Source organism: Lissotriton helveticus, chromosome 3_1 (genome assembly GCF_964261635.1).
Source record: "Lissotriton helveticus chromosome 3_1, aLisHel1.1, whole genome shotgun sequence".
Lineage (NCBI taxonomy): Eukaryota > Metazoa > Chordata > Amphibia > Caudata > Salamandridae > Lissotriton > Lissotriton helveticus.
Genome location: NC_136061.1, coordinates 375,941,221 through 375,969,043, shown reverse-complemented (window position 1 = coordinate 375,969,043; position 27,823 = coordinate 375,941,221). Strand labels below are relative to the sequence as shown.

The 27,823-nt window shown below is 45.4% G+C and overlaps 1 protein-coding gene across 1 annotated transcript in view; it reads right to left on the bottom strand.

The window, feature by feature from the left end:
• BLTP2 (bridge-like lipid transfer protein family member 2) overlaps positions 1–27,823 on the bottom strand; it is a 748,021-nt gene that overhangs the window by 561,961 nt on the left and 158,237 nt on the right. The window contains exons 4-5 of the mRNA XM_078680109.1: positions 7,440–7,599; positions 7,227–7,345 (exon numbers count right to left, since the gene is read on the bottom strand). Of these exons, the coding sequence (XP_078536235.1) occupies positions 7,227–7,345; positions 7,440–7,599 (279 nt within the window). The remainder of the gene's footprint in view (positions 1–7,226; positions 7,346–7,439; positions 7,600–27,823) is intronic.

Genomic DNA, 27,823 nt, shown 5'->3' with positions numbered 1-27,823 from the left:
GAACAACGGAAATCCTTCATTGCTGCAAAAAAGAAACTACATGTCTTGAACATCCAATATATGGTGCTGTATCCCACCAAACTTAAAGCTATCCACCATGTCATTTTTATTCAACCACATAGAAGAAATGTTCCAATGGAGGTATGAAAGAATTTATCCCTGACTACACACACCGTCCTCCATGGACACTAGCCCCCCCCCTACCTTAAGGGGCTGGCACGGACTTCTCCACAGTGTCCATGAACCATGTGCGCAACAGGAACCGCTCATGCTCATCCTGGTGCGACAGACTCGAGACATCTGGAAACTCACAAGAGGCCGGCGGGGAGCAAGGAAGACCCTTTCTTGAGACAACGGAGAACTGATGGACGCTGCCCTTTCATGTAGGACCATTCATTTTAAACAGATTTTATTGGTTTTACATTATATTAAATTACTGAGCCGTAATTAATGACATCCCATCCATCTATAATCCCCCGTTGTAGCCCTGACCCCCCCCGAGCCGGGCAGCATACACATTATGTCAATAATTCCTTTCCCTAAGGTGACAGCTAGGGGACGTTCCCATCTCTGGCACCCTATAATAAATCCCAAGCCTTATACATTGCAATAATAAAATAATCCGTTATTAGCCCCACAACCATTCAACTGCTCTCCCCCTCCCTTTATCACCGGTGTGTTCAAAACATTCATTGTGACTACATTGTGTATCACATAATAGTCAAATACCAGAACTTCCTGAAGTGGCTATTTTACCATTTGTCTTGGTTGGGATCCCCCTGTGGTGCTTCCCCCACTTATTGCTGGTCAGTCATGGCTTGCACCAACCCCTCCCACGCACTTGCAGCCTCCAGCGCTTTCTCATTATTAAAGCGTCTCGCCTGCTGACACCGAACACTACTTTCACTGCCTGCCCATTTAATCAGTTCCACTTTCCATCTCCTGCTGCTAGGTCCCTCTTTTGACTTCCAGTGTGAGGTGATTTCGCGTTTTTCCAGCAGCAACCCCATGTCTACAAATTTACTTGTTACCTTTGTCTTGGAGGTATGGGGGAACCAGTGCAGTACCGACGGTTAGGTAAGATTGCTACGATTACATACGGCAGCAAATAAGACGTTAAGTGATAGTTCTCAGGCTAACTACTAGTGTGCACAGTGCTATTGATACACGGGCTAACTACCAGTGTGCACTTTGCCATTGAGACACGGACCACACATCCAGGGGTAACTCTGTAACGCTAAACTTGTAACCTTCTTCGAGAGGTTTACAATACCGATGCATAGTTGGGTTGTACGATCCTCCATATCCCGTATTTTTAATCTCCCTGTACGTACTCAGTCAATTGAAGGCTTTTATTATGTGGGTGAATGTACACTTTGGAAAAACATGTTTTCGTTTTTTACGGGTTTTATAGAGCGGTGCTTCACTCTACTCCTGAGCTACTGCCAGGTGGGGTGAGGTCTTCACTTCTTACAAGCTATGGTAAGATGCACTTTCATATATTTGGCATATCATTGATATATCCTGATATGGCAAACCAACCACACTACTTCCATGAGTGTCCACAGTCAGCACTATAAGTTTGACTCAGCCTAAGGCCTACATTTATTAGGCCTAGCTTTTATGTGTAGTTTTTGTGTGTGTAGTCAGTCTGTCTGACATTTGACCCTTTTTTGTTCTGACCTTTTCAGTGAACGACATAAGCTGTAAGCAAAAGACAAGACGTTTCACCTGGAGACTACAGGTGATCTGTGTACTTGTCTATGAAATGTGTGTCTTAGTTGTCACTTATTATTTCTTTTACATATGCAGTAGCGTTTATTTGTTGTAAGGTCCTGAAGAAAGCTAGGACAACTATGTCCACTCATTGCTGAAACATGTCGACCTGGTTCCACTTCTAGACAGCGTATTTCTCAAACTGTCTTAACAAATTTTTAATATTGGCGGAGTGAGCATCATCCGAATAAAGATTGTTCTATGCTCCCTCATCCAATTTTAAACACTCCTTCTTATTTTCATTTTTTCACACAAAAGTTCTTTTTGCACTGCACTCCCCCAGTCACACCATACTTGACCACTCACCAGTCTCGAGGATTGGTATACCATACTATCGTTTGTTCAGGGGAAGAGATTTTTTACATCTTAGTCTCTTTCTGTCTGAAGAAAACATATCTGTATAGATGGTTTTGAAAAATCCCAAATGATGAAGGGCGGTTCCGAGTGGTGACTGATGGGTATCTCTGACCATCTATCGGGTTGTCATTGAATACTATGCTTTATAGGTCAGCTTAGGGGTCGTTTGTTGTTTGCCTGTTTTCCGCACACTGTAAATCTACCATTTTTCCAGACCCTCTGGTACTCTTCTGTTGTTTTGTATCTGTGGGGGCTGTTCCCAGAGACTGGTCTTTAAATATTTCCCCGGGTCCTACCCTACCGTAGTGTTTTTGTTGGAACCAGTGCAATATACATGTGGCTATGTTAAAATCTATCTGGCGATCAGTGACTGAATTTAATAAGTCTCCTATTTCAGACCAATAATTCCCCAGTTTCTGGCAGTCCCATGACATATGTTCAAGTTGTACTGCCTCCTTTGAGCATCTGGGGCATGCCGCACTGTCAGCCCTGAAGTATTTATGTAAAAGTGCACCAGCTGGAATCGTGCATTTCTAGTGCTTTTCCAGGCCCTGCGCATGATATGTCCCCAGTCCGATTCTGGGATGGGCTTCCCGATTCCAGCCTCCCATTTCAATCGTAACGTGTCTAGCAGAGCCAACCCCTCATCCAGCATTCGCCGATACAGGCACGTAACTGCTTTAAATGTACCTGCTGCCATCACGACATATTGACATGCCATGGTTATTTTGGGCTCAGTGAATCCCTTCTTCCAATGTTTCTGAAGCGCCCGCACCAGAGCAGCATGAACCAGGAATCCCCCCCTGGGAAGGATGTAGGAACATTCATGATGGCTCGCTGCTCGGAATCATCCCGGAGTCGTCCTGACTACATTGAGGTTGAAGCAAACACTAGGCCCAAAATGGCACCACTCTAATTTAAACATGAGGATGGATGGCGCTAAGACAGCGACAGCACAGTGTGCGCCTTGCTGGTGCCTAAACCCCCCCTCTGCTGCTGCAACACTGGTGACAACAAACTGGGTTGAAGGCACTGATAGGGTTGGGAACATTTAGGACATGACGGCACCAATGCAAAATTGAGGACACTGGTTGGTGTGTCCTGCGACAGATGCTTCACTGTTCAGAAATATAGGGGGGGTAGAGAGGCATGTCATGTAAATGCTTATTGCTTTTGGTACTGGCTCAATTGTTATTCTTGGCCACACACACCTCCTGAAGGTTCACCCCCCCTTAGATAATCAGTAGCGATAGAGCAGCTCCAGAGGACCAGATCAGACAAATGTCCTGAAATGTAAACAGTCTGCTGGACAAAATCAAGAGGACAGCCGTTCTTCAAGCTGCTAGACAGCTACAAGCCGGTATCCTATTCTTCCAGGAAATCCATTTGCTGGTGAATAAAGTTCTAGTCTTAGTTGATACAGGTTCACAGATGTTTTCTACCCTGGATTCATGAGGGGGGCCAGAGGCATGGCCATACCACTGAAAAGCTATCTTTATTTTGAGGTTAAAAAGACATGGTCCTATCAATGGGGCAGATATATAGCAATTAATGGCATCTTAGCCACAAATTAGGCGACCCCCTAAGTAAGGCCCTTAAAAAAAGCAGTTAAAAGCACTACAATACAACACTCTACATCAGGCAGCAGCACTAGAGGGCTTTGAAGATTGATTTTAATGGAAAAGAAGAATTACTTTGTGAAATTATTAAAGGAGTTATGAATTCCTCTAAGGAACAATTTGCCACAGTTAATACATTATCAGAACTACCAGATCCTAAGAACCCCAATATTAATCAACAATTTTGCAATAAACTAGCCTCTCATTTTCAAGACAAAGTCAAATTGGTCTATGATTCCTTTTTAGGCATCACTTCAATTGTCGATCTAAACGACAAACCACTGAAGAGCACCCACAACGCCAGCACTTTATCTTATTTTGGACCTCTGAAGGTGGATCAGACCCAAAGGATACTGATGCAGATTAAATCAGGCTCCCCGGAAGACCCCTGTCCAGCCAGAATAATTCATCTAGCCCCAGAAGTGATAGCTACATAACTCACGACCTTGTTTAACAACTTTTTCATTGCCAGATATTTTCTCTAAGACTGGAAAAAAGGGTCCAGTCTTCGACTGTTAAAAAAAAATCAATCTGGATGAAGCTGACCCTAACAATTATCGCCCAATAACATGACTACCATTTACCGCAATACTGGTCGAAAAAATCGTCGATAAAGAAATAACTACTTTTTTAGACAATACAGTCTTGATCCTACACAGTTCGGATTTCGTAGTCATCATAGCACCAAGCTGGCACTGGTCACTGCTAGAAAAGAAATTAGGCAGACTATAGATGGCGTAAATGCAGCTTTGATTCTTTTAGATCTTTCAGTCGCATTTGATACGGTTTATCACGCTGTCTTAATCGATCGTCTGGAATCATCATCATCATCTGGAATCAATTGGGATCAAGGATAATGCACTGCAATTCATCTCCTCCTTAGCCATAGCGGAGGAGCCACCGCAATGCACACATCAATAGGTTGGATGGGATTAAGGAGTTTAACCCCTTAGGGGGAAAAACTAGTCCATGGGGAACTGGGAGACCACAAGATAACACAGGTCTACCTTTCACTGATACACCATATGCCATACACCTCTGAGGTGGTACAAACTGCCCAGGAGCGGGACCAGGGCACTCTCGCTGACAAGGAATGGGCAGACACAGCTTTGCCTCCTGCAGCTATAATATTTCTGTAGATCATATCTTACGGAACGTAGGCTTTGGAGGAAGGGGATAGTTGTGTCTTCCCTCTGCCCTCGATTCAATACACATGAAGGAGATTTCTTAACTACCTCATAGGGATGCACAAAGCTACCCCCTATTTTGAGTGAGTACTCTCCTGTGCTGAGGTAGCCCATACTACATTACCCTTCACATCACCACTGCTGTTGAAATGGATCATTAAAAATTGACATTGCACGGGCTGGGATTAACTTTGGCTAAAAGGGACATCACGCGACAATAGAAAGCAGATTCTCCATCCTCGATTGCAGAGTGGAAAAGAGGGCTAGACTGGTGCATGAATAGCCAACAACCAGTTTATGAGGCTAGAGGCTGTCCATGGAAATATACGGAAATATGGGGAACATGGGCAGACTATGGAGGATTCACCATCACTCCTAGAGGGCCCCTCGCATCTCTGACTTTATATGATGAAATCCGAACATACATTGGTTTGGGACTATAACTCATGACCAGCGCACAACTTTACAAGTAATGACCAGGGGGAGGGGGCTGATAGGTTGGAGAATGGGAAGCGGGGTCCGGGAAACATAGCACCTTTGATGCATTGTTGATATGCTGTACCTTGATGCTACAATCTCAAAATTCTATAAAATGTGTTACAAAAAAAATACTTGTGTCTGTTCACCATTGTAATGCCTTACGAGTTAATCAAAGCCAAAGTCAAAAGTTATGTTATGTTAACAATTTTATAAAACATGGCTGCTACCCCATAGGGTGTCCTGGTGCTGAGAATGCTAGCAGAGCAGAGAGCATAACAGAGTGGGAGAAAACTGGCAGATCTAGACTATAGTGGGTTATTATAGGTTCTTGATATTCTATTAGCTCAGAGCAGCATTTGGCTCTTGAGGTTTCAGGGCACCAGTGAATACTTGTTAAATGTTTAGCCAGTTCACCCAGAACACAATATACACCAGAGAACTGACCAGAATGCTGTACTCAAGCACGCCGCCTGACCCCAGGAAAAATGACAAGGCCAGCCGCTTGCACTTGAGCAAAAAGAAATCTTAAGGAATTGAACCTACTCTGGAACCAAGACTCTGCTGCCTACTTGGTGTGACTCAGTCTGGTGACATCTGCTTTACATAGGGTCGAGGAAGTGTTTGGACCAAGAATGGACCCGATATTGAGCCAGCAATAACCCTTTACCTCATCTTGAACAGTGGGAACTCATTTCACTGTTTCAGGCGTAAGAAAGATAATGGCATCTCTTATAACTTAGGTCTTTGGTGAGGGTTTATTGGCTGAGTCTGGTTGCTGTGATTTTGAAACTAATAACTAATATGTATGTGCCACCCAAAACTCCACCTCTCAGTGGGAACTAGTGAGTGACTTAAGTCCTACAAGTGCCCTTGCCAGCAGTAAACATAGACCACCATTAGTGACTTACAAAACATACAAGAATGAAGAGTGTTAGCATGCAGAGATCTGGGAAATGGTATTTATTTGGGGTCAAAGACCATCCTCGCACAACATTAGTCTCCCTGTTGGAACCAAGAATTTAAAAGCCAGTTGAATCTGTAACTGGACTCCCTGAAGTGTACCTGGTGTTGTCAGGTGCCCACACTATTGAGACAGAGACAGAAACACTGAGACTTGGACCAGTTTACTTGCATGCTCATCTTTAGTGTGAGAATGCAGGTTCACTTCAGGAAATGTTTTTTGGGTGAGTGTGAAGTGTGAGAGATTCTCAGTAACTTAGCCTCAAACTCATTGAGTTGCAGCAACTTGGACCCAGGACACAAAGAAACTAAGACAAAGGACAGATATATTACAGTCTAAATCATACATTTGTAACAATGTACATAGCAGCTTTAGTAGCTGACAAACATTGCCAAAGGAGATAGGTTCAAAGATTTCTAGAGACTGTTGAGGGCTCATACTCTCTGGTCCATACGTTTTTTTACATAGCCCTAGGAACCAAACGTTAATTGCACTAATGCGACTTAATATGCAAGAGCTTTAAACAAGTTTGTGGTCGTACTCTGACCGAAAAGATACTAGGTACTTCTGATTTTTCATTGTATTCATCATTTTAAATGTATATATGTCCTAAAAATAAAGATAGCATAATGCAAAGGAAGGCACAGCAATCACCACTCCAGTTTAAAGAACGCCACTATTGGAAGGTGTTACAGAGCCAGCCACTTAAGTCTTTTGTGACAACAAGCTACTAGATATAGAGCATACCAATCTGCCAGTTTTCCAAAAAGATATACTTATGCTTCAATCCTGCATATTTTTTTAATACAATCATGTCTCAAGCGAGGTTATGATGAAACCACATACCTTTTCCCATCACTGTCTAGCAACACGTGCGTTTTGGAGATGGTCAAGTGCCATAGAGACTCTGATGCAGCCACGTTCAACACCATGACATTAATGGATTCAACATGAACAGAAAGTAGCTGGAGAGAAAAAGAGCGACACAAATATGAATTATTGTCCCAACACAAATACGATGAATCATATACCAACAATCTGGAATTAGTAGGCACTCACCTGAGAGAGAAACCTTAGAAGCGATGGGCTGACCTCCATTTTGCTTCTGCTCTGCCCCGTATCTTCGGCAGGAGGATCCAAGGGCTGTGGCAGTTGACCAATTCCACTTTGCAGATCCATACGGATTCGAATCTCGCCAAAACAAAGTGCAAAGTAGTTACTATGGGAAGGTGAAAAAACAGAACATATACAGGAAGTAAATAAGCAGAAAAGATGAACACTGTACTTGGAAAATAAAATTGCGTAATAAAGTTGATTACTTCCTCTGGCAGATATAAGATTACTTCACATAGAGAGAATTACTGACCACAATCAAAATGCACAATGAGTACACTAACACTAAAAAGTAATTGTACATTACAAGCCTGAAATAAAAATATCACTGGTGGATAAAAAAAATAAAAAACACAAATTGGTTATGTAGCTAGATATGCCAAACTTCTCTACGGTCATTGAATCAATGGTCAGGGCTTGTGAGTAGTCACCAAACGTCATGCAAATGTCAGGTAACTTAAACAAGTCAGCATTCTTGGCACTAGGTCATTATTTAACAATTACTTTTTCACACTTTAACTTCCAAACATTAAAATTATCATTGCTTAAAACAGGCAAATTGAAGATTACTTTAAAATTAATTACCGAAAGCCCTTATTAAAGTTATGATTAGGTCCGGTAATGATGTTGCACACTTGTGAAATTAGAGACAAACTTTACTCATTAACTAAGATTAACGTATATCTGAAAGTCTTAGCACAGAGACTAGTCAGTATAATTAAAACAATTCTCCATCTAGATAGGCAAATCTCCTCCAAGGATAATTATCTGTGGTTAATACTGAGTTGGTTTATCAGGGCAGCTCTCACACTAAATTGTTTACTACTCCTAAACATCTCATTGCCTTTGGGAAGAGAAGGCCCCAACATGGTGTATAGTTGGGGCCTGAGTGACCAACTGTAAGTATGTGATAACCTGTTTTTTTATTTTTGCCCTAGTATTGCACTAATTTAGTGTACGCTCAGAGTCCTAAGTTTGTCCCTTGACAAACTTGAGGACCTGGACCTGTACTGTAAACTGGAGGGAAGCAGCAAGCATACCTTTATTGCATTGACTGTGGGCTACTGTCCCCTCTTGGCTGTAGTGCAAAGGGCGGTGGTGGCAGAGTACCATGTTTAGTGAATTCATAGTTGTAGCCAGACCTTTTTATATGGATCACTTGAGTGGAGGTCTAATTGCTCACTTGAGCAAAGTTCTGCTTCTATGTGCTTCCCAGACAATAAAGAGAATATACCAAGTGGATGTTAAGCATGTTAATGTATGTATCTTGTATGGTACGTGCATTACATGTATGAGTGAGCGAGAGTAATGGAGACCAGGGAGGTCTATTTTAGATGCCCATGGCCTGGCCTTGTGCGCAAGATGGTGGAGGGGTTGTTTTCTCAGAAAGTGGACACGTATAACTAACATTCTTAAAGTTGCTGGAAGGACACCTAGCAAATGAAGTGGGGAGAGAGAGAAAATGAGTCTGCTTTAGAAATTAAATTAGGCATTTTGCTGAGGGGAGCTGCTCTTCCTGTAGCCCTGCAATTTAGTAGGGGGAGGGGTGAAAATAGGACTGCAGTCTCTGTTGTGCAAGGTGAAAGGACTCTTAGCTGAGGCCAGTCTTTTGTCTTTCTTTGATTACTGCTTAGTGTAGCTGATGACAGAAAGGTCACACCTCTTTGTGCCTCAGTTGGGGGTGCCCTCAGGCTGGAGATTGTCCTGCTGTGAGAAGCACCACTCTACACAAAATCTGTGCCTTGAGAGGACCCTTAAAAGGACTATCTCCCGAAACCAGTTCCGAGAGTAGATTCACATCTGCGGTCTTCAATTCAGATCGCCTGTCTGCTTTTACTATATAAAAGTTGAAACTAATAAGCTATATGTTATTCCAGTTCCAAGCTATCTAGGAACTAGGAAAGGAGAGTTCCCAAGGGTAGTCACAGGACTTCTGTTCAACAAGAGTTAGCATCTGCCAGACAGCCAGCTTTCCAGGGGTGGAGGGACACCACCTGAATTCTGGCCTTGCTTGAAGAAGCTGCTCATCTGACATGGTGCCTAGAAAACAACCTATCTGCTGAAAAAAAAGGAGACTGCCATCCATGAAGGAAGCCTGACTGTCTAGGAAGAGCAATTAGTGACCAGATAAGTGGAAGCACAGCCCATCTCATGCTGCTGTGAGCAAACATGTGCAAGCATGGCTCATCCCGTGCCACTGTGACCCAGAGACTGGTACTGCTCACTTGAGCCTTCACACGCTCACACATGCTCAGAAATGCACAGGAGTGCGAACCGGCCAAGACCCGCCCAGTAGGGACATTGTGACTTCAGACTACTTGAGATTTCCTGGCCGCAGGACCTCCAAAGTCAGTTCCTGCTCCTACAACAGCCCTGCACTGCGACTTCACCAGAACCAACTGAGGCCGTGTTTTGATTTAGAAACGAACTTTCTCGAAGAAGCAGGAGGCGCCAAACTATTGCTGGTTGACTGCGGCACCAGTCCTGTGCTCTAGAGACCAACATCAAGGTGAGAAACTACAGACTAATCAAAACAATGAGAAACGGAGCAAATTAAATTTACTAGGGGGAAGTAATTAGTACCTGAACAGTGACTCATGCTGATATTTCCACCTAAACAAAAGAACTGCTTAGTTTAGAGGAGTGAATCCCATGTATGGGTTGAGAAGGACATTACAGTCAAGGCACAGTAACTCCAGCATCCAGTTCACTAAATAGTGGCTGTTCACCATTACTAGTGTAATAGCTATTTTTTGTGTTTAATAAATAACTTTTTGTTTATAAAATACAGCACTGGATTGGACAATCAGTTATTGTGGAGCTGGGTAGTTTGCAGAGCAATAGGAGGACGTACCCTAGCACACCACAGCCAAACAACATCCCCTGCGTATCCAGCTGAGGGCCTAATTGCTCCATGGTTGTCCGAACAGGGTCGAACAGGGTCCAACAAGTACTATTTCTTATTTTTCACTTTTTAGATGCACTGGTACAGCTTGTTCCCTCTTGTATTTGCATTCACTGTAGAGCCTCTACAATACTAGTTAGGAAACTCATCATATTTCAAGAGTCTGAGTAGTAGTAATGCTGAAGACAAACTCTTTGCTTATGCAGGTTATGTACTTTTGACAGTGGAAAACATTGACAAATCTAGCTATGCTATTCTTAATATTATCGTTACTCAGGAGTAAATATTTTTAAATCATGTAACTGAGAAAGGATAATGTTACTTTTCCAGTATGCATCTGTTCTTGGCATTTAGAGCTGTAGATTCACATGCTTTGCATACTCCTGCATTCTAGTGTTGGGTCCGGATCTTTGCAAGTTGTTTTTCTTCGAAGAAGTCTTTCCAGTCGCGAGGTAGGTGACTCCTCCTTTTGGTGATAGTGTGCATGGGCATCGACTCCATTGTTAGATTGTTGTCCTGCAGAGGGTGAGAATGGAGTTAGTAAAGGTAGAATAGAGATGTCCATGCGTATGTATATAAGATAAGAAAGAACTGCAACAGGTATAGGTACCCGGGGTGGCAGGTGTCGCATGTGAATATACAGCTCTAAATGTCAAGAACAGATGCTTACTGGGTAAGTAACATTTTCCATTCGAGGCATGTGAGCTGTAGATCACATGCATTGCATAGACTATACAGAAGTTTTCTCCCAATGCGGTGGCTAACTGTAACGGGGTGGTGCGACCCCCTACACTGGACACCACACTGGACATGGGCAACGGGACTCCCCCCTCGGGCTCTTACCTTCCCCCCCTCTTTGTTCCCCGCTGCAGAACGAACTTCCCTCTGTTGATGACGGAATCGGCGCCTATGGAGAACAAGAGGAACCGTGGCCCTTTAACTGGAGACTAGGAGAAGAGTGGGCGGGGCTACCTGCGGAGGAGGCAGAGTTAAATGCGGAAGCCGGAAGAGAGACGGTGTGCTTGTACACCCGGAGAGATGAGAGCGGGAGAGGAGAGTCGGAGGAAGAGCGTGTTGTGGAGAGGAGGATTCGAGCTGAGGAAGAACAGAGGAGAGCGGAGGTCGTGTCTGCCACGGAGGATAAGCCAGGAGGCCAACATTCCCACGAACCGCCCTGCCACTCGCCCGGGGGAGGCGTGTGGCTCTCGCAGGTACGGAGACGAGTTGCGGGTTGGGTCGGGAGAAAAGACAGTTCTGCCGAGTAATTGGGAGACCTCCTGTCCCAGTGTACCCTTACCCCTGAGCACTACACCCCTCACTGCGCGAGAGCCCTTGTGTGCTGCACTTTGGGGACTTCCTCACTCCTTTTCCCCTTTAACTCACGAGTATCGGACATTACACTGACCCCATTCCTTCTTTGTGTTTTCCTGAGTGAGCGGCGCCACGGACGAGGACCAACCCCTAGCGAGGAGGAGACCCGAGGGGCTACGTCGAACGGAACCATCAAAATCAAGAGCCCGTAGGAGGAGTAGAAGCCAATCCCCCAGAAGGACTCTGATCCCTAGGAAGACCTGTACGGACCACTTATATGCTGCAATAAAGCCATTTCTGACTAAAACACGTCTCCTGCCCATTCCTCTTTCCCCCGATCCCGTAACAGTGGTGGAGAATGCGGGCACAACACCCATCTGTCTAGAAGAGATGGAGACAATAGTGCAGCATATGGATACAGTAGTGCAACAACTGATGAAAGGACAGGAACGTCTGGAGTGGGTTGTTGAGCAGCAACTCAACTCAGCTCAAGCTGACCGTGACATTCTGAAGCAGGCCCTGAGCCCCAGAGAGACCGACCCATCCAAATCATGGGAAACACCGCTGCGAGGCAGTGGGGAAGAGCGGATTATCCCCCATTGCAAAAGTATAAATCTGGAGAGGACCCAGACGCCTTTATTTTGAGCTTTGAGAGGGCAGCCCGGGCGTGTGGATGGCCTGTAGGCAAATGGCTGTTCTTCCTGGCCCCTCTCCTTGTCGGGGAAGCCCAGGCGGCCTACCAGGTCGCGAACCCCTCAGGGGACACCCCTTATGCTGAAGTAAAACGCATAATACTGGAGCATCTAGGCTTAGATGCTGAAGCATAACGCTTGAAGTTCCGTAAAGAAAGAGGCAGCCCCGGGGAGAACCCGAAAACCCTTTTTGCATGTTTAAAAATGGCCGCTGATAAGTGGCTCACGCCTCACAGCAGCACTAAGGAGGAGATAATGGACCGCATTTATCTCGAGCAATACCTGGAAGCTCTGCCATACGCCACCCAGCGATGGCTGAGACAAAACCACAACATAACAACTGCCCAGGCCACTGAGATGGCCTCCTCCTTTTCCCGAGCCCAACCTAAAGCACCCACTTGGGAAACCGATCGATCCTCTAGGCCGATTCCCAAACCAGAGAAACGGCCTCAGCGTGTGCCTGAACCTCCCCGACCTCGGAACTGGAGACCTGACCCTCCCGGGCCCTCTGGACCCCAATGCTTTGATTGCGGCAACTGGGGTCATATCGCCAGACTGTGTCCTCGTCGGAAAACCCCTGACGAGCCTATGGAGGTTGGCCACGTCCCGAAGACGGTGCTCTATTCAGCCGAGATGGGGAACACCTTCAGAGTAAGTGTAAAGGTAAACGGGTCCTCCATTCAAGCCCTTCTCGACTCTGGCTGTCGCCAGTCAGTGATCCAATCCCAGCATGTAGCCCCCGCACAATATGTCCCCAGAGAGATAGTGAATATCCGGTGTGTGCATGGAGACATCCGACCTTATCCCGTAGCCACCATTCCCATTCATCCAGCACAGGGGGAAGTCCATGTTGTTCGAGTGGGGGTCCTGTCCTCCCTCCCCGAGGACCTTATCGTAGGAACAGACAACCCTGACTTCCTACGCATGTTTCGACAACACCTAGACCAAGTACCAGGGTCCCCCCTCCTCTCTAAAACCAGCGATCCTGTCCCCGCCCTTGTTTCTCAGAAACCATGGGTGTTGGATAGAAGTTTCAGATTCGCACAAACTAATGATTGCAACCTATTTAATGCCTGAGAACAAGCCCATCAACAGCAAGGTACCACCCAGGGCACCTATCCCCGGTTTCACATCCACAATGGTTTGTTGTATAGACAGGGTCAGAAAGACGAACCCTCTCAGCTCGTGGTGCCTCTCTCTTTCCGAGAGCAAGTGCTATTCTTTTCACAAATCCACTTGGTGGCCGGACATATGGGTGCGGAGAAAAAACCACAGACCCTGTTAAGACATTTCTATTGGCCTGGAATATATAAAGACGCCTCTGTGTACTGCCGGGAATATGACCTATGTCAACGTAAAAACATGACAAAACCGCCGGCGGTCCCCTTACAACCCTTACCCATCATCGGGAAACCATTCAAAAGGGTTGGGATGGACCTCATCGGACCCTTACCCAAGACCAAGAAGGGGTACCAGCATGTCTTAGTAGTGGTTGACTATGCCACCAGGTTCCCTGAGGCCTTCCCACTCACAGCAACCACCACCAAGCAAGTCGTGGACAGGATTATAGAACTCTTCAGTCGAGTCGGGTTTCCAAAAGAGATCCTGACGGACCAAGGAACACCTTTCGTGGCCCGCCTTATGAAAGAAGTGTGTACCAACCTGGGGATAAAACAAATCCGTACATCAGTATACCATCCCCAGACAGACGGTCTGGTGGAACGGTACAATCGGACATTAAAAACCACCCTTAGGAAAATGTTAGAAGTCAGAGGTATGGATTGGGACCAGTTATTGCCTCTAGCCCTATACGTTATAAGAGGTCAGACCCAGAGCAGTCTGGGTGTCTCTTCGTTTGAACTGTTATACAGCAGACACCCTCGTTCCCTTTTGGAAATGACTAAGGAAGCCTGGGAGCAGGAGGTCCCTGAAGAAACAACCAACACCCTGGAATACGCCCGGTCTCTAAAATCCAAACTAGGAAGACTGAGAGACCTAGCCTACACCCACCTGGAAAAGAGTCAAACCCGCCAGAAAAAGGCCTATGACAAGGGGAAGAAATGGAGGCATCTGAAAGAGGGTGATTGGGCTCTAGTGTTGCTTCCCTCGTCCACCCAGAAATTTAGAGCGGGATGGGTCGGTCCTTACAAGGTGTTGTCAACCATCGGGAGGACCAGTTATAGGTTGAAATTCGGTCCCAATCAACCTGTTAAAAAAATGGCTGGGGCCCCTGCCAGCCAGAGTGCATCTGACGAACAAGACCCCGACAACGGCCCCAGTAAGCTCCCTAGAACAGTTAGTGATTAATGACGAGCTGGATGAGCAAAAGAATCAGGACCTACAGAACATTCTCAAACCAAACCACTCGCTGTTTTCCAATACTCCCGGCCGAACCTCCCTGGCCGAACACTGTACTGAAACCCCGCCAGGCAAAATCATAAAAATAAGACCCTACAGGGTACCAGAGGCCCGAAGACAGGACATCAGAAAAGAAGTACAGGATATGCTGGACCTAGGTGTTATACGGCCGTCCAGAAGCAATTGGTCCAGTCCCATTGTTATGATCCCGAAGCCGGATGAACTCGTAGGTTCTGCATGGACTTTCGGGCACTGAACGAAATATCATCTTTCGACGCCTACCCCATTCCCTGTGTGGACGAACTCGTCGAGAAGTTAGGAGACACTAAATATATAACAACCCTCGATTTGACTAAAGGCTATTGGCAGGTGCCCATAAGGGAGGACGACTGTAAGAAAACAGCTTTTTCCACAGACGATGGACATTACGAGTTTACAGTCCTCCCTTTCGGCCTTCACGGGGCACCTGCCACCTTCCAGCGCTTGATGAACAACGTGCTAAAGGACCTAACCGGGTTTGCCTCAGCCTACCTTGACGACATCGTCATATACAGCCCCGATTGGAACACACACCTGACCTACCTACAGGCCGTATTCGGGGCTTTGGAACAAGCAGGCCTGAGGATTAATTCGAAGAAGTCCCGCATGGCCTTCCAGAAGGTGAAGTACCTTGGGTACTTATTGGGGCATGGGCTTATAGAGCCCCAGATCGAGAAAATCTGGGCGACTGCAGACACCCCTTTCCCCAGGACGTGAAGAGAGATGAGAGCCTTCCTTGGGCTAGTGGGTTATTACAGGAGGTTAATTCCCCAATTCGCCCACATAGCGGCGCCCCTCACTGACTCACTTCGTAGCACAGGGAAGTCCTCATCTCCTATCCTCCCCACCGAACTGATGCAGAACGCCTTCCACTCCCTGAAACACCACATCACCTCTTCCCCTGTCTTGTCCTCCCCAGACTTTACAAAACCGTTTTCCCTACATACCGATGCCTCGGACTATGGAATCGGGCGGTCCTTTCTCATATTAGGGAGGATGGGTTGGACCACCCCATCCTCTACATAAGCCGCAAACGGTTCCCTCGAGAGTTAAAATATGCCACCATAGAGTAGGAATGCCTGGTTATTGAGTGGGCGGTGGAAAAGCTGGCTTATTACCTTGAGGGGCACCCGTTTACACTTTACACCGACCATGCCCCTTTGCTCTGGATGGCCCGTACTAAATCCAAGAACGCGAGAGTGTTGCGTTGGTTTTTGGCACTTCAACCCTACTCCTTCAAGGTGCTGCACAAAAAAGGCACCGACAACGTGGGTGCCGATTACCTCTCTCGCCATCCCCTCCCCGAGCGGGAGTGTTCTGGGGGGAGGTGTGTAACGGGGTGGTGCGACCCCCTACACTGGACATGGGCAAAGTGACTCCCCCCTGGGGCTCTTACCTTTCCCCCCCCCCTCTTTGTTCCCCGCTGCAGAACGAACTTCCCTCTGTTGATGACGGAATCGGCGCCTATGGAGAACAAGAGGAACCGTGGCCCTTTAACTGGAGACTAGGAGAAGAGTGGGCGGGGCTACCTGCGGAGGAGGCAGAGTTAAATGAAGCCGGAAGAGAGACGGTGTGCTTGTACACCCGGAGAGACGAGAGCGGGAGAGGAGAGTCGGAAGAAGAGCGTGTTGTGGAGAGGAGGATTCGAGCTGAGGAAGAACAGAGGAGAGCGGAGGTCGTGTCTGCCACGGAGGATAAGCCAGGAGGCCAACGTTCCCACGAGCCGCCCTGCCACTCGCCCGGGGGAGGCGTGTGGCTCTCGCAGGTATGGAGACGAGTTGCGGGTTGGGTCGGGAGAAAAGATAGTTCTGCCGAGTAATTGGGAGACCCCTGTCCCGGTGTACCCTTACCCCTGAGCACTACACCCCTCACTGCGCGAGAGCCCTTGTGTGCTGCACTTTGGGGACTTCCACACTCCTTTTCCCCTTTAACTCACGAGTATCGGACGTTACACTGACCCCATTCCTTCTTTGTGTTTTCCTGAGTGAGCGGCGCCACGGACGAGGACCAACCCCTAGCGAGGAGGAGACCCGAGGGGCTACGTCGAACGGAGCCATCAAAATCAAGAGCCCGTTGGAGGAGTAGAAGCCGATCCCCCAGAAGGACTCTGATCCCTAGGAAGACCTGTACGGACTACTTATATGCTGCAATAAAGCCATCTCTGACTAAAACGCTTCTCCTGCCCATTCCTCGTTCCCCCGATCCCGTAACACTAACCTGTAGCTGTTGTAGTTGTCTGAAGAGTGCTCTAAGAACTGCTTAGCCTACATTAGCTTTCTGCTTTGCTAACACATCTACACCATAGTGATTGGTGAGTATGTGTGGTGTAGACCATGTTGCAGCTTTACAAATGTCAACTATGAAAATGTTTTCTAAGATAGCCATAGCAGCCCCTATTTTGCGAGTGGAATACGCTCTAGGGGGTATTGGTAAAGTTCTCTTTGCTTTCGTATAACATGTTTAAATACATTTAACAATCCATCTAGCAATACCTGATTTGGATATAGGATTGCCTTTGTGAGGTTGAGCAAAAGCAATAAAAAGTTGTTTTGTCTTACAAAATGGTTTTGTTCTTTCTATGGAATATAACCAAGTTCTTCTAACATCTAAAGTGTGTAGAGCCCGTTCTGCCACAGAATCTGGTTGAGGAAAGAACACAGGCAACTCAACTGACTGCTTGATGTGAAATGCAGATACTACTTTAGGTAGAACGTTAGGGTTGGTACAAAGGACCACTTTGTCTTTGTGAAACTGGAAAAAAGGTTCTTCTATGGTTAGTGCCTGTAGCTCACCCACTCTCCTCAGTGAAATAATTGCAATGAGGAAAGTGATTTTTCATTATAAAAACTGCAGTTCACATTTATGCATGGGTTCAAAAGGTGGACCAATTAATCGTGTAAGGACTATGATAAGATTCCATGCTGGGGCAGGTGGAAGTCTCGGTTGCATAACTCTTTAGTCCTTCCATAAATGCTTTGATAACCAGTACTGTAAACATGGACAAGTGCGGTCTATTTTGGAGGTACGCGGCTATTGGAGCAAGATGTGAGCCGATAGATGTGTAAGCTAAATCTGACCGCTGCAAATGTAATAAATAACAGATGATATTTTGTATGAAAGCAAACAAAAGATTGATATTGTTATTATTGCAATAAATAACACATCGTTTCCATTTAGCTGCATAACAAGCTCTTGTAGTAGGCCTTCTGGCCTCTTTGATATTGTTCATACAGTCTGGAGGAAGATTCAGATATCCAAACTCTATGACTTCAGGAGCCAGATTGCTATGTTGTGTTCTTTAGGATCTCGGTGCCTTTTTCTCCATGGCTCTGTGTGAGGAGACTAGATGCGAGATGTAGCAGAATCGAGTATCAGAGCGCTTTACATAGCACCAGTTGCATTACATGAGGACACATTCATTTTTTTGTTAGGCACGGGAAGATTAAGTGATTTTCCCAGAATCACAGGATGTTTAGCGTCATTGTCAAGACTCGAAACCAGTTCCCCAGATTCGAGGTCGACCGCCCTAGCCATTAGGCCCACTCCAAATGGCTTGGGCTAGGTGTAACAGTTAGAGAGAGTGTGTCCCCCTGTTTTTGTACATAGTACACAGCTATCATGTTTTCAGTGCAGACTAGGAAAGTTTGTCTAGAAGGTGAATTTGAAAAGCTTTGAGTGCTAGAAACACTGCTAGCAGTTCTAGATGATTTATGTGGAGAGCCTTTTGATTTTGACTCCACAAGCCTTGAATTGTGTGATTCTAGAGATGAGCTCCATAAACAGTGAGCGACGCGTCTGCGGTTTGTACTGTCTGTGGAACAGAGTCTATCAAGGACCGCCCTTTTGATAAATTTAGTGGGTTCCACCACTGCAGAGAGCGATGGGTGCGATCGTTTACCAACACCAGATCGGTCAAATGACCCCGCAACTAGTTCCACTGACTTGCTAAGCATTCCTGAAGGGGACACATATGAAGCCTTGCATGGGGGACAATCATGATGCAAGAGGCCATCATTCCCAGTAGTTGCATATACACTCAAGCTGGTAGTGAGTGGGTGGGCTGAAACTGAGCGATTAGAGCCTGAATATTGCGAATCCTGGCTGCATTGAGAAAAGCCAGACTTTTCTGAGTATCTAAAGTGGCTCCTAGATAGGTTTGTGTATTGGAAGTTTGAAGATGAGACTTTAACACAGTGACTGTAAACCCCACTTTTTGCAGTAGCTGTAGTATTATGTGAGTGTGCTGGTGACACTTTGTGTAAGTGCTGGCTTTGATGAGTCAGTCGTGTAAGAACAGGAAGATGTGAATATGTTGTCTTCGCAGGTGAAGTGTCACCATGTGAAAATGATTTGATTGTATGTAGTGATTTAACTCTCTGAGGTCTAAAATGGGTCTGAGAGTTCTGTCCTTTTTGGATATTAGAAAGTACAGGGAGTATATGCCAGACCCTTGATATTGTTGTTGTACGGGCTCTGGCTCCCTTTAAAAGAAGAGACTGAACCTCCTGTTTGAGGAGGTGTAGATGATCTGGTCACATTTTGTGTGAACGCGGGGGATTGTTGGTAAGCTATAGGCAATAACCAGATAGGATAATTCCTAGCACCCATTTGTCTATAGTTATTGATTGCCAGACAGGGAGGAATTGTGGAAGACGTCCCCTGACAGGTGTTGAATGATCGCGGGAATCATAGGCAAGTCACTATTTGTTATTTGAGGGGGAGGTAAATGTTGTGGAACCTCTACCTCTACCCTTGTCATTGTTGCCTGTGTGGCCTCCTCTTAAAAAACCTTTTGAGGAAGAGGGCAGATTGTCACCTTTGACTGGTGTAGACGCAGTGTCTGAAGAGATTGTTTTGGACCCCCCACGATAGCAGGTGCGCCGAAAGGACCCAAGGTTGGAAGGGCACTGTAGGGCTCCCATAGATTTTGCCACATTGGTATCCTTTTTAATTTTTCTAAGGACGTGTCTACTTTAGGACCAAAAAGATGTTGTTTGTCGAATGGTGTGTTAAGAATGGAAGACTGAACTTCGGGCATAACACCCGAAATCCGTAACCCTGGTTGTCTTTTTAGTAACACATTGGTATTAACGGCTCTTGCCGCAGTGTCAGCTGCATCTAATGCACACCTATTAGAGATGAGCTTCCCCTCTTGTAGTAAGTCTTAGGCTTTGTATTTATGCTCATCTGGCAGAAATTGGAGCAATTGCTCCATTTTGTCCTAATGCGCTCTATCGTACCTGCCTAAAAGGGCCTGGGTATTAGCAATACGCCAGTAATTTGCGGCTTGGGATGCTACTCTTTTCCCAGAGGTGTCCATGAGCTTAGACTCTTTGTCTGGAGGTGGAGCATCCCCTGGTGTCACTTAATTGGCCCGTTTACAGGCATTAGAAACCACTAAAGAATAACTGGCGCTTAATGAAATCTGGATCTGATGGTGTAGGTTCTTATTTTTTGTCTATCCTGGGAGAGAGAATGCATGCACGAACAGGGTCTTTAAATATATCGTCCACATGTCTTAACATACCTTTAAGTAAAGGGAGTGTGTGGGTGGATCTTTGGGAGTTACTATGGGTTTCAAAGAAGAAATTCTCCTTTAGGGAGCCATGATATTCAGCTGCTCTATATAGCCTACATTATGATCTGGTAGAGAAGGCTTGGTAGGATAAAGGTCAGGGTCATTAACTGTGGGAGAATCCGTATTATAATCCTCCCAGGAGTCTGCAGGTGAAGGATCATTGCCCCCATACCAATCATCCTGATCATGAGGTGTTTGTGGTTGTGGCGAATCAGTAGGAGTAATTAGGAAATGCGGTGTTTGTGGGGAAGGAAGTGATAGAAGAGGAGGAGGAGGAGGTGGTGGAGAAGGGTTAGTAGCAAAACGTTTCCTTTTTAAACGAATGTGATAAGTGTCCTCTGACTCAGATTTGCGTTTATGTGGCAATTTGGTTGCAATATGTCCAGTTTTTGGATTAACATAAAGTTCTTTTTGTTTTGGATCAGGTTTTGATTGCGGAGCATCTTTATATTTTGGTGCCGAAGTTTTCGGTGTCTGTGTATTTGGTGCAGAAGATTTCGGATCTGTAGACGGTTTGGGTGTCGAAGGAGTTGGGCCTGGTTTTGGTTTCAAACCCGAAGGTTTTGCCTCGGTTCCTGAGTGTAGACGACTCGTTCCCGAGCCAGAAGGCTTTACGTGTGTTTTGGTGCCGAGCCGGAAGGCGGGGCGTTGGAAACATTTTCTCGGTGCCGACCATGGCACGCAATGCAAAAGGGGATGATGGACGGAGCGCTTGAGCACATCAAACACTCACCCGCAGTCAACCGATCTGGGTTTAATCCATCACCATTCTTTAGCTCACCCCAGTTCAGACATGGCCATATGCAATCAGTCTGACCCTGTGCCTCATGAGAATAGTCCAGCCCGAACTGCCAAAGCCATGTCTTCCCTGGACCGGAAACAAGAATCCTGGGACCGGTTTCTAGCATTACAGCCACATCATCAGCCAGGCTAGCTTGAATCCAGTGGCAAAGTGAGCAAGGGACTCAAGTCTGAGCATACCCTACCAACTTAGGGCGAACTAAGCGATACAAAAGGGGATGATGGACGGAGCGCGTGAGCAAATCAAACACTCACCCCCAGTCAGCCGATCTGGGTTTAATCCATCACCATTCTTTAGCTCACTCCGCCACCCCAGTTCAGACATGGCCATATGCAAATCAGTCTGACCCTGTGCGTCATGGGAACAGTCCAGCCCAAACTGCCAAAGCCATGTCTTCCCTGGACCGGAAACAAGCATCCTGGGACCGGTTTATGGCATTACAGCCACATCATCAGCCAGGCTAGCTTGAATCCAGTGGCAAAGTGAGCAATGGACTCACGTCTGAGCATTCCCTGCCAACTTAGGGCGAACAAAGCGATACAAAAGGGGCTGATAGACGGAGCGCTTGAGCAAATCAAACACTCACTCCTAGTCAACCGATCTGGGTTTAATCCATCACCATTCTTTAGCTCACTCCGCCACCCCAGTTCCACCTCTGCCCGCAGGTAGAGGTGGAACTGGAGCCTTTTTCTGAGTCTGAGTAGGACTTTGGGGGAATGGAGGTTCAGTACTCACGATGAGCTGACCTCGCGGAATCGTTTTGTCCACATCTGAGCCTGATTCAGAGACAGATATAGGATCCTCCTGCTTCCTCAGCTCCTAGTGCATTGCCGGTCTCTTATTCGGAATCTTCTCCGAAGAGGTCCGGAATGGCACCGGTGTGTTGGCTCTGCATGTCGCAACGGCGAGCCAGCCGGTCGCAGAGCATTTTGTTCGAGCACAAAGATTTACAAGCGTCGCAGTCCTGTTTGTTGTGCTCCAAAAATAAGCACAAGTTGCACACTTTGTGCGAGTCGGTGTGTGGGAACTTTGCATGGCACTGATGGCAGAATTTAAATTGAGTCCGTTCCATCGATTGCGAGGTGGACCAACGCAGGTATGCCGGACGGCCTTCCAAGAGTTTCCCAATCGAAAAGAGTTTTTGTATTTGACACGATACGTAAAGAAAGTAAATACGCGATCGAAAACAATACCATTGAGGGTAAGTGGATTGCGCACCTAGGGGAACCCGAGAAACGGTTTCAAACCAGAGCGCAGCAATTCACGTCCGAACCCACTGGTTCAGAAAAAAACAATCTAACAATGGAGCCGATGCCCATGCGCACTTTCACCGAAAGGAGGAGTCACTTACCTCGTGAATGGAAAGACTTCCTCGAAGAAAAAAATCTTGCAAACATCCGGAACCAACACTAGATGGCAGGAGTATGCAGAGCATGTGATCTACAGCTTACATGCCTCAAACATAATTATTTTCACAAAATGTCATTAATTATTGTGATCACAACAACAACCATTACTTTAAACATCTGTGAAATAATTGGACATATAAAGACATCCATAATTAAATGGTCCCTATTCTGTATACCGTGCTCAGTAGAGCTCACTCCTTCGTGGAGAAGTGTGGCTCAATGGTTAGAGCGGCAGACCCTGATGCAGAGGTCTAGCCCGGGATCAGGGTTCAATTCCCCGCCTCGGCGGGTCTTAGGCTCAAAATTCCACGGACCTGATAATTCTCGCCTCGGTGCCTATTCCAATCATGGAGTCCCACTCTGCAACTCTGGGCAATAGCTTGCTTAATCTCCACAACGGCCCCCACAACGCTAAGGATGCCTGGCCTCCACCTTGGGGGTGCCCAGGAGTGGACACCTCACAGGGAAAGCCAGGATGGGTTCCACAGCGGTATTCGTACAAGCGCCTTGAGACCCTTGCGGGTGAGTAGTGCGCTATACAAGTATCAATTTACATTTTTATTGTTATATAGTTAAATGCTCTTCCTACTAAATTTCATACTAGTTATTTATTTATATAGAACGAACTTGACCCGCATCGGGTATCAGAGCACTTTACATAGCACCAGTTGCATTACATGAGGACACATTCATTTTAGTTAAGCACAGGGAGATTAAGTGATTTGCCCAGAATCACAGGATGTCCAGCGTCATTGCCGGGACTAGAACCCAGTTACCCAGATTCGAGGCCGACCGCCCTAGCCCTTAAGCATCTCCTAGGTTTTGTGGATCTAAATACGACTATATGCAAATGTATTTTGAAAGGTAAAAAGTATAGCTTTGAAATTAAGAAAAACTTAAAGGTCACCCTAAAGTCTGAGGTGTCTCTATCAGGCACAGTGTTCTTATTAGTTCCCAAATATAAATACTCCACCATTACCCATGTAGCTTAAAACTGGGAAAAACCAATCTGTTGCTCTCATTCAATTATTTCCTGCGCCGATAAGAATATTAGAAAAGCACTTAAAATTGAGAAAATCAATCTGTTGCTCTGATTCCATTATTTTCCTACAATGATAAGAATATTAGAGAAGCACTTGCTCTTTTGATTCAGATTAAAAATAAAATTAGTTCTTCATAACAATTCCTAAATTAAAGAAATCTCACATTTAATAGGATAAGTTTTAAACAATACTATAATGTTGATTGTTTTAAATTTGCTTGAAGTTCAGGGGAAGTTTGTATCAAGGTAAGATCTTACTAATAATAAAACATGCATATTTTGATTGTTTATCAATCAGCAAGTTTCCTAACATTAATTAAAATATATATTTTTATGCAACCTCCAATCATCTTGCATTTCAAATGCACAAACATTTAATTTCTACTAATAGTTCAACTTCTTTAGCTGCAATAATCTCACAGATAGTAGAAAATGGCAAATTCATCCACCTTACAGCTGGGATAAAGACAAAAAAATTTAATATTCCCAGATATATTTGGCAAATTAAAATAGTTAATTATTAAATTATTAAAGCAGTTTGGTATGCTGAAGGCGTGTTTTCTTGAAATGGATGTATCCATGCTCTTGTTCAGAACCCTGGCAAAAATCTCTTCCAATTACCAATAGTCCTCAGCCAAAAACCTCAATTCAAGCGAACAGGAAAAGGCAGAAATAGTTTTCCCCCTCATTGGGCTCCTACATTGAAAAGAGAGTAATCTCCCAGTTTTGAAGCTTGCTTTGAATACAACTCATTCACTCGATTGGTCTTTTAGGTAAGTGGATAAATGAATATTAATACTGCTACTCCATTTTTCTTCTTCAATGCACAGACATGATACTGGTGTGAAAACTGGTTAGAGCTAAGTCTGGGTTTGCTTTGACTGAGCTATTGCATGTCTTGGGGAATAGTGACATAATTTTCTTTGTCATGAAGCCTTTTTATCATTGCCCGAATTTCAATCGGAGAGTTCAGTCCCTGTGCATTTGAAGTTAATATATGAACATTAGCAATCAATCACGTGGAGATGTCTTGTTCATTTGGGCCCCGAGTACGATCCCACTCTAGCGCCCATATGCTTACGCCCCCAGTATTCATCCGAGTGTTTCCTACATAACAGAATAACCATGTGTGGGAGAATCCTCATACCTCCTGCATCTCTCCCAAATACTGCATCATAACAAAAAGACTAAACATGAACTTGAGAAGAACAAGAACAACAAAAACAGCATTGTTGAGGAACACAAACAAGCATTCGCCTCAACCAGGGTGCCAAAATGCACTTGTGAGTGGGGCAGCATCCAGAACCAGCTGGTAGGCGAGTGAATCCTTTATAGGCCCCAGGGCACACCGGGGATGCCAGCATAGCTTTCCTTCCTATTCAAGGAGCTATAATTGGGAAGAGAGGAAAGAGAAGAGACGAAAATCCAACCAGGTAGAAAAGATAACATACAGCTACAGTATTGGGCCAAACATGTGGCAAACAGGGCCGGAATCCGCTGATTTCTTTGTTCAGTCTCACAAGCCCCATGGTGGGCCAACAGCAGAGCCTGTGTTGGTGAAGTTAAATTGTCCCGGGGAAGGATGTAAACCCTCATCTGACACGATGGAGTCTGTTTCTCAATCTTTATCGTGTCTGTGCTTTTCCCTTCTTTGGCTAATAATTGCCTTTTCCAGACTCACTATTGGCCCTCTTGATCCCCGCCACAGTCACTGGCCTCTGCTGGTTGGGGAGGACCAGAATCATGTGTGCTTCTTCAGGATTGCATGCAGCTGAAGGGTCTAAGGCTGCATTGGTGATGAGCTAGTCTTGTTCACTTTGGCTCTCCATCCTGTCAATCGTGTCTCTCTTTGGGGTCATTGGCTGCTTTTCTTTCAGTGCTTTAATTATGCAGCATGTGGTTAGATGCAAGTGTGCCTCCCCGCTGCCGAAACCCCTCCTTTCCCTCTCAAGCGGCCAGAGGGGTGCGGTGAGCTCCAGAATGGTGGGTTGCCACTTTAAAATTGAATGGATGGGTCGCCTGCCTTACTGATATTTATGAGGGAGGGCACCCAGGAATACACACCAAAACGCTCTCAGATGTCGCCCCCGTATACACTTCCTTTTCCAATGCCATCAGCTAGGGTGGCAAATGCCCGACGAGCATTCTTGAGCACTATCCCTCAGAGTATCAGGTCTCTCAAAGTCTAGTCGAGTAGACCAACTCCCTCATAACAGCATTATGTTCTTCCTTACCACAGTAGGGGCAGTTCTAGGCTCAGGGCCCTGCTGTTCCTGAGGAGGTCTGTCTCCTCCTCCCTACCCTTGTTCTTGTTCACTGCTCGACCGAATCCAACAACATCAGCCATCATCTTGAATCAGCGCTGCATCAGAGAACACCAGCAGTCCTAAGACGCCTGCTCTTCTCCGCAGTCTTCTTTTGGCACAGATCAAGCCCAGAGGGGTTAACACCCCAATTTAGGTTCCTCTATATGGTTTTCTGTAGTTTCCCATCCCCCAGAGGGTCCCAGGGCCAGGAACCTCCAGTGGAGCTCAGCAATGACAGGTCTTTCTGGGTCCTCAAACTCATGTCCCAACAAATGGTAATGAATGCTAAATAATTACATTAAAATTAGGAATCCTACCTATAAAAATAAATTAGGTCACGCTAACGAAGTTAAATATTTAATTAAAATAATGTTCATTAATACACTAAATGATTAAAACGAAATGGGCAATGTTAATACTACAATAATTTATTAATTCATTTTCTTTTAAAAAACTTCTTAATATAACTTGAAAATTTAAATAATTAAATATCACAGTTATGGCAGTCTAGTTACCTGTGTACCCTAATGAGACGAAAGGAGTTAGTCTGACTGATGATTTTGAGGGAAGAGGGTAAAGAATACTGACTTTTTGGAGGAACAAGTTGTAGCGGAAAGGTGTAACAAAAGGGCAATCCAGCCAACATCTTCCCCAATTACTTTTCCCAATGCTAGAGAAACAAAAGAGGGAATTCCCATGAAAATTAGAGACCGGAGGCATGCAGGCTAAGACTGTACAACCAGTAATGTTCAGCATGATGAAAGGCAGCAACAGTTTTCTGGTTTTAGAGCCCAACAAATTCCATTGGCCTACTTGACTAGTTGAAAGATTGTTTCTTTAACTCAAGGGAGCCATCACTGACTACAGCAGACATGGATTTTGATAAACTTGTACAAATAGTTTTTAGGTTCTGGCTACTTTTGCTTTCATGGCTCCCAGTGGACCATGGTGACATGTAAGAGTTGAGTGTTTCCCCCTTCTGGCTGCCTGCCCACTCTTTCCCCCTCTTAAGCCCTACTGGTTTTCAGTTTACCCCTTACTTCCTTTGGGTTCACTTGCATCCTCCCAACTCCGTGTTATTTTTTTTCTGTACTAGTAACTTATGCCCAATGGATGCTCCACTGAAGACCCCACTAGACATCTCATGCTGGGAAGGGACGAAGGGTGTATTGAGAGAGCTATATAGCTTTCAGCACCAAAGATATCACAATGGAAGCCTAGACAGGGCCTATATCAGAGGCTTTCAAGTCTCAGCTGCAGGGGAAAACGTTTAGCAAAACTAAACTTTTTACTATACTGTAATGTAATTCTCAGTTTTATTAAAAATTAGTAAAACACAAAAATAAAGAAAGCGTTTAGGCCAAACATGAGGCGCACTAGAGGATTCAAGGATCAAGATACAGTGATAATTGAATTGCAATCCCATGGAGAGAGATAAAATAATGCTGATTGGCCTAAAATGTGTGCATACAACCACCAAACAGTTGACACAAGTTTCAGGTGGAGAGGAAGGAGGTCCTGGCCCCTACGGAGAGGCTTAAACACTAATACATTCCACGTTTCACAGAAGTAGAAGGGGGTCATTTATCCAGGCTGAAGATCATTAATTTCTGGGCCTTCTCACCAGAGAAATTGTGCCTCTGGATGACAATGGCGGCCTCTTCTATCTGACCAAAAACTTGCCAAAAGTAATTTTTGACAAAACAAATTAAATATTACATGTTATTGTTTATGCATGCTTCTGGGACGGACTTCACATTTTCGAGTTGTTATTCTAAGATGTAATTACTGAGCTCAATAAGTAGCGCACCTACTTCATGTGCCATCAACTAAGTTAAATTAGTAGTTTAACCATATAATTTTTTGGGTTTGAATTTTTTATTGAACT